We start from the raw sequence: 16,983 nt of genomic DNA, 5'->3' as shown, positions 1-16,983 counted from the left end.
AACTTTGTTTTTACTCCAATCCTTTCTGATGAAGTATAAATTACTTTGGGCCAAAGAGTTGTGCATGAGAAATACTACAATGGATCCAATTTAAAGACTCCGAGGCCTTGATCTCAGTTTCTGTGACTTTCTAATTCTGTCCCTCCCACCACTGGATACATTCATATGCCAGATTTTCTGAATGATTCTATTGCCTTCTAAGTTTATAATACAGCAACATAAGGTAACAGTTTCTAGTCCTTGAATCACCACTCCAATTAAATAAAACAATTCATTCCCAATCTATTCCTTCAGTTTACCAATTCCAAGAAGAGAAAGGAGGAAGATGAAAACAGGGTAAGCCGCCATCCTCTGGAGAAAAAAAATCCTTTTGCAAAACTAAAATGGTAAAAAAAAAAAGCTTCCATTAGTTATAACAAAATATTTATACTCTATGGACAACAAAAATGATATGTCACAGATTGCATGATTCAAGCTTATTGTAACATATAAATTCATAACATATAAAACACATTGAGGGGCTCATCAAGCAGGCCCAGCCATCCTATGATGCTACCCAGCAGAAAATAAACTAGGGAAGGGAGACCATGAAAGGATTAGGGATAAAAAAATTCCATTGCTGGATCCCTGTAGTAGAATTAATGTTCCCAAGAGCATGGAAAGAATTATGATCATTTACTAGGATATTGATACATCCAAAGTCAATGGTGCATAAGTCGGAATATCTGTCTTTTACAGTCTGTGCTCTAAGGGGTTAATTCAGCAGGGGTTATCTGAATAGCGCCACCAAAAACCCAGGCAGTGGTGGGGCAGTCCAGGTGCGTAGATTAGTATAGGTTTGATTTATTATCCAACTTTTCATGAAGAGAATTCACCTAAAGTGGTTTGCAATACATTGAATAGTAATCAGGTACTCTTGAGTATTTTCCCTATTTTAAGATTACACTTCCCCCTCCCCATTCGCGGTTCCTGCACTAGTGGTTTCATATAATCGTGATTTTTTCTGGGGAGGGGGAAAATAAAAAAAAAAAAAACAGTCTTAATGTAAAAAAATCCATCTTTTTTTCCTCCCTGCCGCCTTCCCGGCCTTACCTGGTGGTCTAGAGGGCTTTCGGGGCAGGAGCGATCTTCCTACGCTCCTGCCCCGTGCAGATCGCCATGAGGAAATGGCTGCTGGGAGTTCCCGTAGTCTCTCGAGACTACGTCGGGAACTCCCTACAGCCATTTCCTCATGGCGATCTGCACGGGGCAGGAGCGTAGGAAGATCGCTCCTGCCCCGAAAGCCCTCTAGACCACCAGGTAAGGCCGGGAAGGCGGCAGGGAGGTGGGGGTGGGTCAGAGTCGGATAATCGCGGTTTTTCGGCATTCGCGTTCCGGCTCTGCCGGTATCCCCCGCGAATGACGAGGGAGAAGTGTACAATAAGGCTCCAGAAAAAGAAGGATGGATTAAGACATCTGGGTTTTACTTCCATTGAAAGCAATGGAAGTAAAACCCAGCATTGAATATCCAGGTCTAAACCAGCCTGCATTGACCAACATGTACAAATTGCAGCAGGTTGAATATTGCCCGGTAAACACCAGCTTGCCAGTGCTGGTTTAATCATTAGGTAAACCATGTGGTAGCCTCAGGCAATAGTTTCGGTGGGGGGGAGCAGGGGGGGAGTAGAGGACAGCAAAGAGCAGCTACATTACAAGCAAAAGAATAGGTCCTGACAGGTACACCAATGCAAAAAGCCATCATCATGTACTTGTAACTGCGTAAGAACAGTCACACTGGTTCAGTATTCCGTTTCCAACGGCGGCCAATCCAGGTCATAAGTACCTGGCAGAAACCCAAATAATAGCAATATTACATGCTACCAATCTCAGGGCAAGCAGGCTAAAGTGGCTAGGGCAGGCAATTCCAGTCTTCAAGAGCCACAGCCAGGTCAGGTTTTCAGGATATCCACAATGAATATGCATAAGATAGATTTGCATCTCAAGGAGGCAGTGCATGCAAATCCATCTCATACATATTCATTGTGGATTTCCTGAAAACCTGACCTGGCTGCGGCTCTCGAGGACCGGAATTGCCTACCCCTGGGTTAGGGAAAGACCCCGGAATAAAGAACTACAGATTTTTTTTTTTTTTAAATATGCAAATAAAAATTGAGATCAAAACCCCCAAAAGGTTTATTGTGTAAGCAATTAAATACTAGAGAAAAGAAACACATGACCCAAAGCCGATATATTCCAGTCCTTAAAAATGGAAAATAAGTGTTCTTTTTCATCTTTGTCTGTATATTTTATTTTTCTAATTGATCTTGGCCCCATCTCTTTTTTCACTTTGTCAGTCTTCCAAGTTCTCTCCCATGTCCCTTTCCATTTCTTCTCTCCTCTCCTCTCATCTTCATCTCTACATCTGTCTGACATTGATCTTTTTATGTGTGTTTTCCCTTTTTTTCCTCTGCCTCTGTATCCACTCATACTGATATTGCCCTTCATTCTCCCTTTCTTTCACTCACTAGTTCTTAGTCTCCTTTTCACCTCTTTCTACATATGGGCTTTTCCCATCTCTCTCACCACCTCTCTCCAGCACTCCCATTGCACTCTCTCTCTCACTCTCTTCCCAGTCTCCTGTCTTCCTTCTATCTTTAACAAACTCCCATGTCCATCCTCTGTACCAGCTGCATAACCAGACATTGAATGGGGGAAGAGCTGAATCCAAAGTGAAGGGGCACAAATTTTGCCCTGCCCCATCCTGTTTTCCATGCCCCCCACTGAAACCTTCAAGTATCTGAGCTGTTGTAGATCCCCAAATCCCACCAGTGGACGAGGTCCTCCTCTGCCACCCAGAAAAGTTCTAATGCTCCTCCTAAACTTACTTGCTCCACTTCATCACTTCATCATACTTCTATTCTTTTCTCTCCTCTCTTCTACCTTCCAAAGTATTTAGATCAATGCTGTCTTGTTAAAATGTTTATTTTATTTTTATTTTTCCTCTAACTCTACTTTTCACTTCTCTATTACCCTCCAGGTACTTTAGTTAGATTGTGAGCCTTCGGGACAGTAAGGGAATTTTTCAAGTACCTTTCTTATTTCTAATCTTAATGTATATTTTCTGTAAACCGCTTAGAACCTAACGGATGTAGCGGTATATAAGAAATAAATTACAATTACAATTTCTATTGGCCACCACTGTGCTGCTCCCTCCCCCCCACATTTCTTTCTGATTTCTTAGTTTATGTAATTTACTTTTCTTTCTCCTCATGATATGGGTTGTTTGTATAGTTTCGCTTACTTTATATTTTCTATGTTTTCTTCCACATTTCCTTATTTTCTCTTTAAGATCTAAGTAGCAAAATGGACTCATTGCAAACTGAATAGCCTCTTGTATACAATTCTGCTCTATACAAGTTCCAAGGTCATAGCTGATCAAATTAGAGTTGTAACTCTTGAAGTCTGCCTCTTTGCATACTATCTGCAAGACACCTACTACTACTATTATTTATCATTTCTAAAGCGCTGAAAGGCGTAAGCAATGTTGTACATTTAACATGTAAATAGATGGTCCCTACTCAGAAGAGCTTACAACTCCCCACAGCCATTTCCTATTGGCGATCTACACGGGGCAGGAGAGTAGGAAGATCGCCAGGTAAAGCCGGGATGCCGGGGGAGGCAAAAATATGGGTTTGGTTTTTTTCCCCCCTCTCCTCAAAAAAATTGTGATTATGTGAAATTGCGAGTGCGAAAACCGTGAATGGGGAGGGGGAAGTGTAATCCTTGTAGCACCAAACAATTCAAGATTAGAAGTGGTAAAGCAGGATGGAACAGCACGAGCAGCAATACTGTTCCGCTCTGGTCTAATTTTCATTAGTTCAGCTGGGGCACAATGGACCAATCACAAACGACCTCAGAGTCCCTTAGGTCATTTGTGATTGGCCCCTTGTGCTACAGAAGAACCAATGAAAAAAAATCAGGAAGTTTGTCAGCAAACCAATTACCCTCCCAAAATAGTCCAGTCACAGAAAAATAAATAGCCCCCCCCCCGCCCGCCCAAGCCCTTAATTTCCCCGTCGGGCTGAAAAACTAAAACCGCCCCAACTGGCACACTGAAAATTCGTTCATCCTACTCCCAGCTTCAGCACATTTTCATGACCTTCCAGCCTGCCCATCACCCCAGGGTTCAGCAGAAGCAGGACTGGTAGAAGGAAAGCCCTAATGCAAGCCAGAGCAGCGAGTTTTAATCGCTGCCAACAAGCAAACAGACATAAAAACCTAAGCCGTGCCCCAATAGCAACCTATTCCAGTCATATCTACCTAGCAACTACTGATGATCAGAGCCTCCATTTTTTTTAATTGGACAAAGCATTATAAGTTACAACAATAGACACTTTGCCATAAATATAAAGGGACTTTATAAGGTTATTTTCCTCATCCATTACCAGATATAGATCTCCAGTACCTGGCAGTTCTGCTAGATTTGTCAAATTTCCCACTCAAATTTTCACCACGGCCTGCTGTATCTGTCCCAAGATTATTCTTTATCGCTGTAGCTACACAGCATGTGAGTTTATTTGTGACCCTCTGCTCTAGCCTCTCATCCTCGGTCTTTTTTTCCCACTCTTTCCTCTACTACCTGGATGGCAGTTGTTCATTTACTGCAAGTCAAAACTTGCATTTCAGCCATTTTTCCTCCCCTATAGGACTTTATGCCTCTTTTCACACACTACTAATTATGGTACTGTCTGCTTTAATCTTCACTTCACTAAAAGAATCTGTTCTTATACGCATTGCTAACGCATAAAACCGGCAATAAGAAATAATTGACGTGATACAGCAGCTCTTCAGAATTCCTAATCTAAAGAGCCATCTAGTCCTGTAATAACCTGCGTACCTCTGTGGCACCTCACCCCATCAAAAAGAACATTTCCCCGAGAAACTTACATGGATGACAAGTTTTCCGTGAACCAGCCTCAGAGAATGAAAAGCAAAACAGAAACCTAAACGGTGCTGAGAAAGTTTCTGTTTCATTTTCACAAAATATAGGAACAAACCGAGAGGGGAGATTTCAGAGTTTCGTGAGGGTAAAAAGTGTTTTATCTAATATCCTTGATATATAGCTGAAGAAACTCAGATTTTGTGAAAAACTAAGTAATATCCAAAATACACTTTCACAAGAAAAATATATATTAACTAGTCTTATAGCCCGTTACATTAACGGGTGCTAGAATATATGTGTATGTGTCTGTCTTTATTTTTTTTTCTCTCTCTCCTTAGCGCTTTCTGTATTTCTGTCTTTCTTTATTATTTTTTTTTCCTTGGCTGTCCACCACCCCTTGCCTGCTCCCCCTGTCCATTCTCCCTTCCTTTTACCTCCCCTGTGTCCACCACTCCATCACTGCTCACCAGTTTTATTTCCCCCTGTCCATCATCACCTCCTTCCTGCTCCCCCTGTCCAGCAGTACACCTCCGTTCCTTTTTCTGCCCCTCCATTTCCCTGTGCTTCAGCATTTCCCTCCCACCCCACTTCCCTTTGACTAAGAAGATAAGGGGGAAAAGAAAGAGACACCCTGGACCATGGAAGCAAAGGAGGGGGGAGGGGGGAGAGAGAGAGAGCGAGACATCCTGGACCAAGGAAGGAGGGAGGGAAAAACAGACAGATGCTAGACCAAGGAGGGAGAGATACATATACCTTGGACCAAGGAGGGGGGACAGAGAGATTCCTTGAAGTAAGAAGGGAGGAAGAGAGAAATCCTAGACCAAGGGGAAAGAGAGACCCTGGATCATGGAAAGAAAAGAGATGCTGGACTATGTGGGGGGTGGGGGTTCAGGGGTGGTGGTTGCATGAGGAAAGGAAGAGATAGAAGAGAAAGTGAATTTGGGAAGGTTCAGGAAAACAGCAAAGAGATGCTGGGTATGGAGGGAGCATAGAAATAGGGACACAGAGAGGCAATACTGGACACAAAGGGAGGAATAGTAGCACAGAGGGGAATGCTGGACAGAGTAAGATAGAGACACAGAGAAGAGATACTGAACATGTGGTAGGCTAGGGAAAGAGATAAAGAGGGAAAACATTGAATGGATAGGGATGCAGAGGATAGATTTATAATTAATTGCTGTTGCCGGCTTCAGGTCTTCCTCTCTGGCGGGTCATGTCTTCATGAAAACATGAAGTAGGCAGGACTCGCCAGAGAAGAAGGCCTGAAGCCAGCAACAGCAGCGAATTTTAAACGCTTCTGCTGCCCGAAGAAGCCAGGCCTTAACCACAAAGCTGGGGGGTGGAGGGTTTTAAAAGGTACAGCGGCGGCGGTGGTGGTGGTGGTGGGTTTGAAAAGCCATTGGCCGTGAAGTATGCTGCCTGCATACTTCACGGCCGACGGCTTTTCAGGACTTTACAAACTTGCCTGTTTTATTTTTAAATGCTGTCCGGGCTCAGGTGCCATGGCCTGCAACCGCCGATAGCTGCGGCGGCCGACATCCGCCTCGGGCCACCGACATCCGCCTCAGCCCACCGACATCCGCGGCGGCCGACATCCGCCTCGGGGGTAAGGGAGAGAGAGCTTCGCGCGCATGCGCACTCCTACCTGCGGTGCCCTACAGCGCACGGAAAACAGAACATGCATATGGAGTGCGCATGCGCGGCTAGTATTTTATTACATTAGATGTCAAGTGGAACATGAACAGTACTGCTTAGGTTTAAATGTGAAGTGCCATTAAAAATGGAGGAAAAAGCCTCAGACTGAGACCCTCCCACCTCCACAACAGGTTAACAGATGGTTAGGCGATAACCTCACTGGCAAAAAACCCTCCATTGCACTCCCAAATGTAAAAACCTTAAACAGGGCTGTTAGTGCTGAACGATAGGAGAAATAACTTTCAACTTATTTTCTGTTGATCGGTACACTGACGGTGGCCAGCGTTTCACAAGTCTGCTGCCTCAGGGTGTAACGTATCCGATCAAACTAAAGCCAGAATAAAAATAAAACTTTTGTCATTAAACTGGACTTGTGCACTTCTTCAAAAAGTTAAATAAAACCAGCATGACATACCTTCAATCGGGACGCCTAAACGCATCTCCTATATCAAAAGATGGCTGCACCATGTCCGTACTAGGTATGATGTTGTCATAACCAGAAATGGCAGCGCGGCAAAATGAAAACGCTGCTGTGTGAAAAAATTATATTTGCTGACAGGCTGAAACTGACACTCTGCTGACTTACTAAAACTGATACAAGAGATACGAATGGAACATGAAGCCTCGATGTAGTACAAATATCCATGGGGTGCAGCATTTAAAACTCACTTAAACATATATAAAAAAACAAGTGAAAAATCAGCACTCACATACTTACATATGTAGGGTCATAAAAGTTTAAAAAGTTAAAAAAAAAAAAATTTTAATTTTGAAAAATAAAAATAATAAAAACAATGAAAATGTTTTCAAAAATTAATAACAATAGAGGTTAATAGAAACTTTCAATGAAATTGTGGCATAAGTAAATTATTTCTTGAATATAAGTGAGAAAGTTATAGGAGTTGGATTTGATTTTCTTTCTCAATCCTGTATAGAAGATTTTTTGGTTATACAAGTCACTTAATCCCCCATTGCCCCAGGTACATTAGATAGAGAGTGAGCCTGCCAGGACAGATAGGGAAAAATGCTTGAGTACCTGAATGTACATCACTTAGGTTATAAGTGGTATATAATTGCTATAAATTAATTTAAGGATGTGTGCTAGATGTAATTTTCTTAGATTTCAGCAAAGCCTTTGACATGTCATACTACTTCTTTGACATGGTTCCCATAGAAGGCTCTTAAAAAAAACTCCATGGGCTGAAGTTAGAGCCCAAAGTGGTGAACTAGATTAGAAGCTGGATGATGGACAGATGCCAGAGGGTGTTGTTTAATGGAATTCGCTCGGAGGGAAAGGTGAGTAGTGGAGTGCCTGAGGGATTGGTTCTGGGACTGATTCTGTTCAATATGTTTGTGAGCAACATTGCTGAAGGGTTAGAAAGTAAGGTTAGCCTCTTTGCGGATGATACCAAGATTTGTAACAGAGTGGACACCCCAGAGGGAGTGGAAAACATGAAAAAGGATCTGCAAAAGTTAGAAGAATGGTCTAACATCTGGCAACTAAAATTCATTGTGAAGAGGTGCAGAGTGATGCATTTGGGGGGTAGAAATCTGAGGGAACCGTATGTGCTTGGAGGTGAAAGGCTGATAAGCACTGACGGAGAGAGGGACCTTGGGGTGATTGTGTCTGAGGATCTAAAGGCATCTAAACAGTGTGATAAGGTGGTGGCTAGCCAGAAAGATGCTAGGCTGTATAGTAAGAGGAATAACCAGCAGAAGGGAGGTATTGATGCCCCTATATGGGTCATTGGTAAGGCCACACTTGGAGTATTGTGTTCAGTTTTAGAGGCCGTATCTGGTGAAGGATATAAAAAGAGTTGAAGCGACAAAAATGGTAAGGTGTTTGAACCAAAAGTAGTATGAGAAAAGACCGGAAGACCTAAATATGTATACTCTGGAGGAGAGGAGGGACAGGGGAGATATGATACAGACATTTAAATACTTGAAAGGTATTACTATGGAACCAAATCTTTTCCAGAGAAGAGTAAATGGTAAAACTAGAGGGCATAATTTGAGGTTGCAAGGAGAAAACTCAGGAGCAATGTTAGGAAATTATTTTTCATGTAGAAGGTGGTAGATATTTGGAATACTCTCCCGAGGGAAGTGGTGGAGAGGAAAACAGTGATGGAATTCAAAACAGTGTGGGATAAACATAGAGGATCTCTAATTGGAACATGAAGGATGTAAATTAAAGAGCTAAGGCTGGTACTGGGTGGACTTGCACGGTCAGTATCCCATATGTGGTAATATGGTGTAGGATGGGCTGGGGAGGGCATCAATGGGAACCTCCACTAACTTGGAACATGAAGATGTTACTGGCCAGACTTTATGGTAGATATCCTGCAAACAGGATGGTTGGATAGGTTGGAGTGAGCTTGGATGGCAACTTCAGCATTTGGAACCTAGGACAATGCCAGGTGGACTTTACAGTCTAGAAACATAGAAACATAGAAAATGACGGCAGAAAAGGGCCACGGCCCATCTAGTCTGCTCACGCTAATGGCCCACCCCCTAACTCCATGAAGAGATCCCACATGCCAATCCCATCTTTTCTTAAAATCTGGCACTCCCATCTTTTCTTAAAATCTGACCCAGAAATATCAAAGAAGAGGCAAGTTAATTTAATCATGTATTCTATAGCGCCTGTTAGACCGGTATAGTCTGAACAAATGGTATAGTCAGGACAAATCTAATTTAATCTTCCATTTGTGAGTCACACATACCTATACAGGCTCAAGGAGACAGATCAAGGAGGAAGGGGAAAGTAGTAGGGGAAGGGGGCATGAAGAAACAAGAGGGACCTAGAAGTAGGGGGAGCTATACATAACCTAAAACAGATTAATTGTCAAAGAGGTGAGTCTTCAGGTTTTTTCTGAATATGGTGTAGTTTGTCTCTTTCCTGATAGCTTCTGGTAGGTCATTCCAGGTTTTTACACCCAGATAAGTTAGCATAGAGTGGAAAATTCGTTTGTAGTGGAGGTATTTTGTGGATGGAAGGTTTAGTTGGATTCTGTTCAGGAGTCTTTTTGATGTCGACCAAACAGTAGAGAATAGTTGGATGAGAGGGGTTGCTGAGTTTCCGTATAAAATCTGATGTAGGATACATGATGATTTGAAACTTATTCGGGATGATATTGGGAGCCAATGTAGTTGCCTGATGGTTGTGATTGAATCAAATTTCTTTAATTTGTAGATTAGTCTAGCGGCTGTGTTCTGGATGAGTTGCAGTTTGTGGATAAGAGTAGTATTGATGCCAAGGTAGGTGGAGTTGCAATAGTCCAATTGAGGTAGGACCATCATCTGAACGATCAGAGCAAACTGGTGTGGGTGGAAGTATGATCTTGTGAGTCGCAGTTGATGCATAGTGTAGATCAGGGGTCTCAAAGTCCCTCCTTGAGGGCCGCAATCCAGTCGGGTTTTCAGGATTTCCCCAATGAGTATGCATGAGATCTATGTGCATGCACTGCTTTCAATGCATATTCATTGGGGAAATCCTGAAAACCCGACTGGATTGCGGCTCTCGAGGAGGGACTTTGAGATCCCTGGTGTAGATGGTCTTTTTCCGAAGGTTTGATATTTGTGGTTCCATTGTGAGAGTATTGTCTAAGATGCAGCTAGTACCTTGGTGGATTTTTCCATTATGAGTGATGCCTGAGGAAAGAGTGAGGTTAGATATGACATTCTGTTGTGCGGTGCAGAAACCAATGGCTTTGGTCTTAGTGGCATTCAGTTTCAGCTTGTTCTTCGTTGCCCAGGTTTGAATTCTAACTATATTGTTTGAGATTTTTTTGGCAATATTAGGATGCTTATTGGTTATGGGGATGAGGAGGAGGATGTCATCGGCATAAGATAGTACAGTTTCATCTTCCATTTTGATGTGTCCCAGAGAGCTCATGAATAAATTGAATAGGACTGGGGATAAAGGGGAGCCTTGAGGGATGCCACAGAATGCCTTCCAAAGGTTGGAGTATGATTCTTGCCTTTTGACCAAGTATTCGCGATTTTGTAGGAAGTCATCAAACCATTTCAGTACAGTCCCTGTTATTCCTATTTCCGAGAGTTTGGTTAGGAGTAATTGGTGGTCCACTGAGTCAAAGGCTGTGGCGATATCAAATTGGAGCAGTATTGCCTAATGACCCGAGCTTAGCAGCTGTTCAATTTTAGTGATTAGAGTGATGATGAGGAGCTCAGTGCTGTGCTTTTTTCGGAAGCCGTATTGTGATGTGTGAAGGCAGGAGTGTTGCTCTATGAATGAGGCTAGCTGCTTGCTGACATGGGACTCAAGGATTTTAGTGAGGATCGGAAGGCCAGCAATCGGTCTGTAGTTAGTTGCTATGGAGAGGTCTGTTTGGGCTGTTTTCGGTATAGGGGTTAAGGCTATTTTACCCATTTCTTTGGGTAGATGCCCTTGGTTCAGGGAAACTATTTAGCAGGTTGGTGAGCCAGTTAATGATATGATGCGGAGCTGCAGAAAAGGTCTGGAGGACAGTTGTCTAGGGGGCTGCTTCGTAAGACTAGCTTTGATATTAGTTTATTGGTATCAGGGATGGAAAGGTTAGTGAATGATGACCAGATCTGGTCTGCTTTTATGGGTTCAGTGTATTCCGTATATTTGTGTTGGGAAGTGTTTGTTGTGGCTGTCTTAGCAACTTCCGATTGGACCAACCATGTCGTTGGTTCCTCGGCCTCAGCGTCAGGAAAGTCCCAGTCTTCTCAGATGCTGCAGGCCTCTGGAGCTCCAATTTCAGCAGTTTCAGCCCCGATTTCAGCGAGAAACACCTCCATCATTGCAGTGTCCTCAGGTGACCTTCCCCTTGTATTGGAGAAGCAAGGGCAAGGTATTGCTGGGTCCTCTGCTGTGGCAGGGAGTCCCTTGGGGCCACCAGGGATTTTTCCCCTGAATTTATGTTGGCACTTTGTAAAGCTTATGTGCTGGCAGCTGGAGGTTCAGTTTCAGATCCGTGGGTCTAGGGAGGGTGTTACCCTTGACGTCTTCTCCGGTGCAGCCCCAGACAGTGGTAGATTTGACCGCTCTATGCCTCTCTCGTCCAAGCAGCCAAGGGTCTCTTGGATGAAGATTTTTATGCTGAGGAGCAGGAGGTGATTGATGAGGACCTGGACCTTTGGGGAGATTTCCAGGATCCTCTTGGGGAGACGGATTTCACCAGCAGTGGGTTCGAGAGCCCATGAGCTGGCAAAGATGCATCTGTGGTGCACATTTTTCAGTGGGACGAGCTTCAGGAGCTGATTTCGTCAGGTCTCTTCAGTTTTAAAATTTGAGGAGGCCATGTCGGAGCCCCCGCGTGCAGTGGACCCCTTGCTTAAGGGGATCCGCTCATTTCCTATGCATCACAATATTTGAGATATTATGCTTGCACAATAGCAGGTGCCAGAGGCGCATTTTTGTTTTTTGCGCTTATGCACTCTATTTGTGCGGAGAATTGTCAATAAAGAGCGGAGGAACTGTGCCTGGTGCTTGCTCAGAAAAGCAATCACTAAGCACAGCTTCTCCCTTCTGTCAAAGCTAGATAGACAAAGCACAAAAAAACCAACAACTGTGGATTACTTTTCTGTGCTCTTAATCTGATTTTTCTCTTTGTAAAATCCTTTCAAGGCATCAAGTTTTATTAAAATTTTGATGTATCGCAATATCATTAATTCAAAGCGATTTACAATTAAAAACAGGGTCTTAATTATTAACTACAACAGACACACACAAACATGATGTACTGATACATAAGGGAAGTAGGGAGAACTACAATAAGCATAGTAAAGGACACATGAAAGGAAAATACAAAAGGAGGATAAAAATTTTTAAAAGTATTGATAAAAATTGAAAAGAAAATGAAAAACCTTTTTTTTAAAAAAAATACTTCCATACATTGACAAACTTTTCTGATTTGAAGCCAGAACAATCACTTCCGCAGTTCCATCACAAGATGTAAGTTTCCATTTGGATTTTCCAAAATAAATTAAAGATTGCATAATGCAGGATTTGAGCAAACATAGAAGAAATATTTAATTTTCTGTATAAAGTTAGGGGAATCTAGAATCTTTTCATATCTATGTATGGACTCAGGTGAAATATTAAAATAAGTGCTTTTTGGCAGCATTTTGAACTCTTACTTCTAATGTAGCTGCATTCATATCTATCTCATCTTCTCAGGTTCTGACCAAGGACTTCATCACTATCACAGTGGATGTGGTCTTCCATTACTGCATAGTGAATCCATTTAAGGCTGTTCTTAAGATGAACAATCTAGCCTTGGCACTTCAGATGCTCGCCAAAACTGTCTAGGAAGATACTGGGAGCAAAAACCCTCTCGAAGGTTTTGGGTAAACAGGAGCAAGTGGCAAGCAAGATAGACGTAAGACTTCTATTTTTTAATGTTTATTTCTATTTTGTTCTATTTTTCTTTGCACTTTTCCAGCACAAGAAGTTTATGTTTCTGTTGATTTTACTGGCAGGAGTGGGAAAGCAGGAGGCTAGTGGAAGTGGTAATGAGTAAGCAGGAAAGAGGAAAAGGTTGTGGTTGGGTTTCCAAGCCTATTGTACAGGGTGCCTATGACCTTAAGTGCTGGTCATGTCCATTGTTTTTTCTGTCCTCTCTAGAATTGTATTTCTGTTACATAAACATAGGAATCTGTACTTTAGGTGAATAACCTCTGGTTACAAACTGTTGCAGAAAGATGTCAATCACATCTTTCAACTCCTCCTCCTTCACCAGTGGACTATAGTGCCCTCTTCAGAATCCCTGAAACTGGCTCAGCTGATGGGAATTCCTGTGCTGCGTTCAGCTGATGGGAAACCTATGGGTTATTTTTTTTTTTTGCTCTTTGGAGGGGGGGGGGCATGTCTTAAATCCTCCAGTGGTCTTCTTAGCAGTTTGGGCATCTTTGTGGAACTTAGATGCAACTCAAATAGGTCTAACTGTCGGCGTCTAAGTTCCCTCTAGGAAAATTTTCACATAGGCTGCCACCTTGGCCTTCCATTTGCTGTGAAGCAATGTAGCTATCACTGCAGTAGACTAGTCCAAGACCACACACTCGAGAGCCATGCTGTAAGACCAAAGCAGTCCGAGTCCTGCAGAGCGATTGGCCCCTGTGTGAGTAGTCAAGGGTGTTAGGGCAACCATAGCCCCCATCCCTGCCAGAGCCGAACCAGTTCGGCATACCACTGCCGCCTCGGCCACTAAGATCACTACCCCCCCCACCCCCTGTGCTATACAACACAACAGGCACCCTATCATGGGTCACAGAGGGAAGGCGTAAAGAAAACCCTCCTGTGGCCAGGTCTGCACCAGAGCGGCCAGGCTGCACATGCCAGCCTCAACAAAGACCATAGAACTGATCAGCCTTGTTCGCTGAAGTTGCAATGAGGTAGAACACTGGTGCCCCACTTCAGTGCACTATGCACTTGAACGCTGAAGTCACCTTTGGAGAAGCAAAGCGCTTGGTAAAACTGGCTGCCATGGGATAAAGCCTTGCCTGAGCACATTTCAAGGGACCCTCCAAGTTATCCCGAGAGAGAGATGTTGGTTGGGGAAGGGAATGAGGTCCCGAGAAGCGTGCAGGAGGCAGAAAGAAATATTGAATGCACAGTCAGAAGGAAATACAACCAGAGACTCATGAAATCACCAAAGGTAGGAAAAATAATTTTATTTTCAATTTAATGATCAAAATGTGTCAGTTTTGTGAATTTTTAACTGCTGTCTATATTTTGCTCTATATTTATCTATTTTTCTATAGTTGTTACTGATTGCATATTTTAAAGGCATCTGCCTTGATATCTTTAAAAAAAAAACAACAACGAATATAAATAATTAACATTTTCTCTGCGTACAGTGTACTTTGGGTTTTTTTTTGTGTGTGGTTACCATTATGTATTAATAAAATTATATTGTGTGTATATGAAAAATGGATGGAAGAAATTGCATTACAATTAGTATTATTATTATGGGGGTCAGGTCAGGGGCAGGGGTACTCAGTTGGTATTTGTTAGGCTTAGGGGGTACTGTGCTTGCAGATGAGAAACACTCTATCTAATATAATAATACTTTAAGCGCGCATGCGCATTCCCACCTGCGTGTTCTGTTTTCCGTGCGCTGTAGTCTCCCACAGGTATGAGTGCGCATGCGCGCGGCGGCGTGGAGGCTGCGGAGGCTCTTGACATCTGAAGGATAAACTTGTAAGTTTGCTGCCGCCGTTGCTGTCCTTCCCCAGAACCCACGCTCACGACAAAACTGCTGCAAACTCTTCCCAAGTTTCTAAACTAGAAAAAAAAAAAGTACTTCGCGCTTTTTTTTTTTTTTTTTTGGTCACTTTGGCAATGCCCGTAAACTTGCATGCATTAAACAGAGGTGCTTCTTTCGTGAAGTAAACCCACTTCCAGCCTCTCAAGGCATGGAAGGGGCACCCACCGCCACCAACCTGAGGACCCTTCAGCCCAGCTATTTGTCTTTCACCTTCGGCCGAGGCAATGCAACCACAGAAGATGCCCATCCGCTCAATATATAGATCCGGGGGCCATCGAGCGACCTGCGGTCCTACCTGTTGCGTCAAGGAGTGCAGAGAGCAGCAGGAGAAACATCAGGCAGAGGCGCAAAAGAGCCCGGTAGTCTTCCAGAGCCATTCTTGAACATGTGGATGGCAGAGAGCGCGGGCGGCGGTGCACGTGCAGCAGGGCGCAAGCACTGTCTGAGGGAAGTCGTCTGCCGCTGCCAAACCCCCAGCAACAGTAGTACATTGCCTGCTAGCATTTCTCCACCGAGCCACCGGCGCCCTCAGTGGCGAGAGAAAAAGAGGGCAGAGCAAGCCCTGGGCTTCTGTCGCGCATCCAGCTCCCTCATCGCGTCTGGGCATAAAAAAGTAAAGAACTAAATGAAAAAAACTATTCAAAGTTGTTAAAACGCATGTGGCCTGTGAAAAATTGCAGGACAATCTTAGGAAATGGGAAGACTGGGCATCCAAATTCAAGTTAAAATTTAATGTGGACAAATGCAAAGTGATAAGAACATAAGCAATGCCTCTGCTGGGTCAGACCAGAGGTCCATCGTGCCCAGCAGTCCGCACACGCGGTGGCCCAACAAGTCCAGGACCTGTGCAGTAATCCTCTATCTATACCCTTCTATCCCCTTTTCCAGCAGGAAATTGTCCAATCCTTTCTTAAACCCCTGTACTGTACTCTGCCCTATTATGCCCTCTGGAAGCGCATTCCAGGTGTCCACCACTCGTTGGGTAAAGAAGAACTTCCTAGCATTCGTTTTAAATCTGTCCCCTTTCAACTTTTCCAAGTGTCCTCTTGTTCTTTTATTTTTCAAAAGTTTGAAGAATCTGTCCTTCTCTACTCTCTCTATGCCCTTCATGATCTTATAAGTCTCTATCATATCCCCTCTAAGTCTCCTCTTCTCCAGGGAAAAGAGACCCAGTTTCTCCAATCTCTCAGCGTATGAGAGGTTTTCCATCCCTTTTATCAAGCGTGTCGCTCTCCTCTGAACCCTCTCGAGTAACGCCATATCTTTCCTAAGGTACGGAGACCAATATTGGACGCAGTATTCCAGATGCGGGCGCACCATCGCCCGATACAATGGCAGGATAACTTCTTTTGTCCTTGTTGTAATACCCTTCTTGATTATGCCTAGCATTCTATTTGCTTTCTTAGCGGCTGTTGCGCACTGTGCCGTCGGCTTCATTGTCATGTCCACCATTACCCCCAAGTCCCTTTCTTGGTTACTCTCATTCAATAATATCCCTCCCATCGTATAGTTGTACCTCGGGTTTCTGTTTCCAACATGCAATACTTTACATTTCTCATGTACGTACATTGGGAAGAAAAATCCAAATCATAGCTGGCAGATGCTAGGATACATCTTAGGGGGGTCAGCAAGCACTCTACACACGGTGCTTCGGGGCCTTCTACTGCCCTGATTTGCTGGGCAGTGGAAGGCCCCAAAGCAGCATGTGTAGAGTGCTGCAGAGGCTGCTGGAATCGGAAGGTTTGTCGGGACCCCGGGAAGGGGGGGGGGGCGGTAAGGGACTAAGGGAGCCGGCAGAACGCGGGTAGGGAAAGGGGGGGTAGGGGAAACGGCTGCTGCTGCACAGGGAAGTGGTGGGAGAGAAATGCTGCTGCATAGGAGGCAGGGAGAGAAACAGATAGATAGAAAGACAGACAGACAGCAGGAGGAAGGGAGACAGAAAGAAAAGAAGAAAGACAGGGGCTGGGAGAGACAGAAAGACAAAGGGGGCCAGGGAGAAAAACAGACAGAGGGGAGAGAGAGATAGAGACAGAAATAAAGACACACAGACATATATTCTAGCACCCGTTAATGTAGCGGGCTAAAATACTAGTTAGACTATATAGAGAGAGT

The 16,983-nt window shown here is 43.8% G+C and overlaps 1 protein-coding gene across 1 annotated transcript in view; it reads right to left on the bottom strand.

The window, feature by feature from the left end:
- LOC117359121 (butyrophilin-like protein 2) overlaps positions 1-4,962 on the bottom strand; it is a 37,128-nt gene extending 32,166 nt beyond the window's left edge. The window contains exons 1-2 of the mRNA XM_033941314.1: positions 4,927-4,962; positions 300-378 (exon numbers count right to left, since the gene is read on the bottom strand). Of these exons, the coding sequence (XP_033797205.1) occupies positions 300-348 (49 nt within the window). The 5' untranslated portion in view covers positions 349-378; positions 4,927-4,962. The remainder of the gene's footprint in view (positions 1-299; positions 379-4,926) is intronic.
- Positions 4,963-16,983: the final 12,021 nt, after the last annotated feature.

This window comes from Geotrypetes seraphini, chromosome 4, assembly GCF_902459505.1.
Source record: "Geotrypetes seraphini chromosome 4, aGeoSer1.1, whole genome shotgun sequence".
NCBI classification, from domain to species: Eukaryota; Metazoa; Chordata; class Amphibia; order Gymnophiona; family Dermophiidae; genus Geotrypetes; species Geotrypetes seraphini.
The sequence above is the reverse complement of the archived record's forward strand: the minus strand, read 5'-3'. Positions and strand labels throughout refer to the sequence as shown.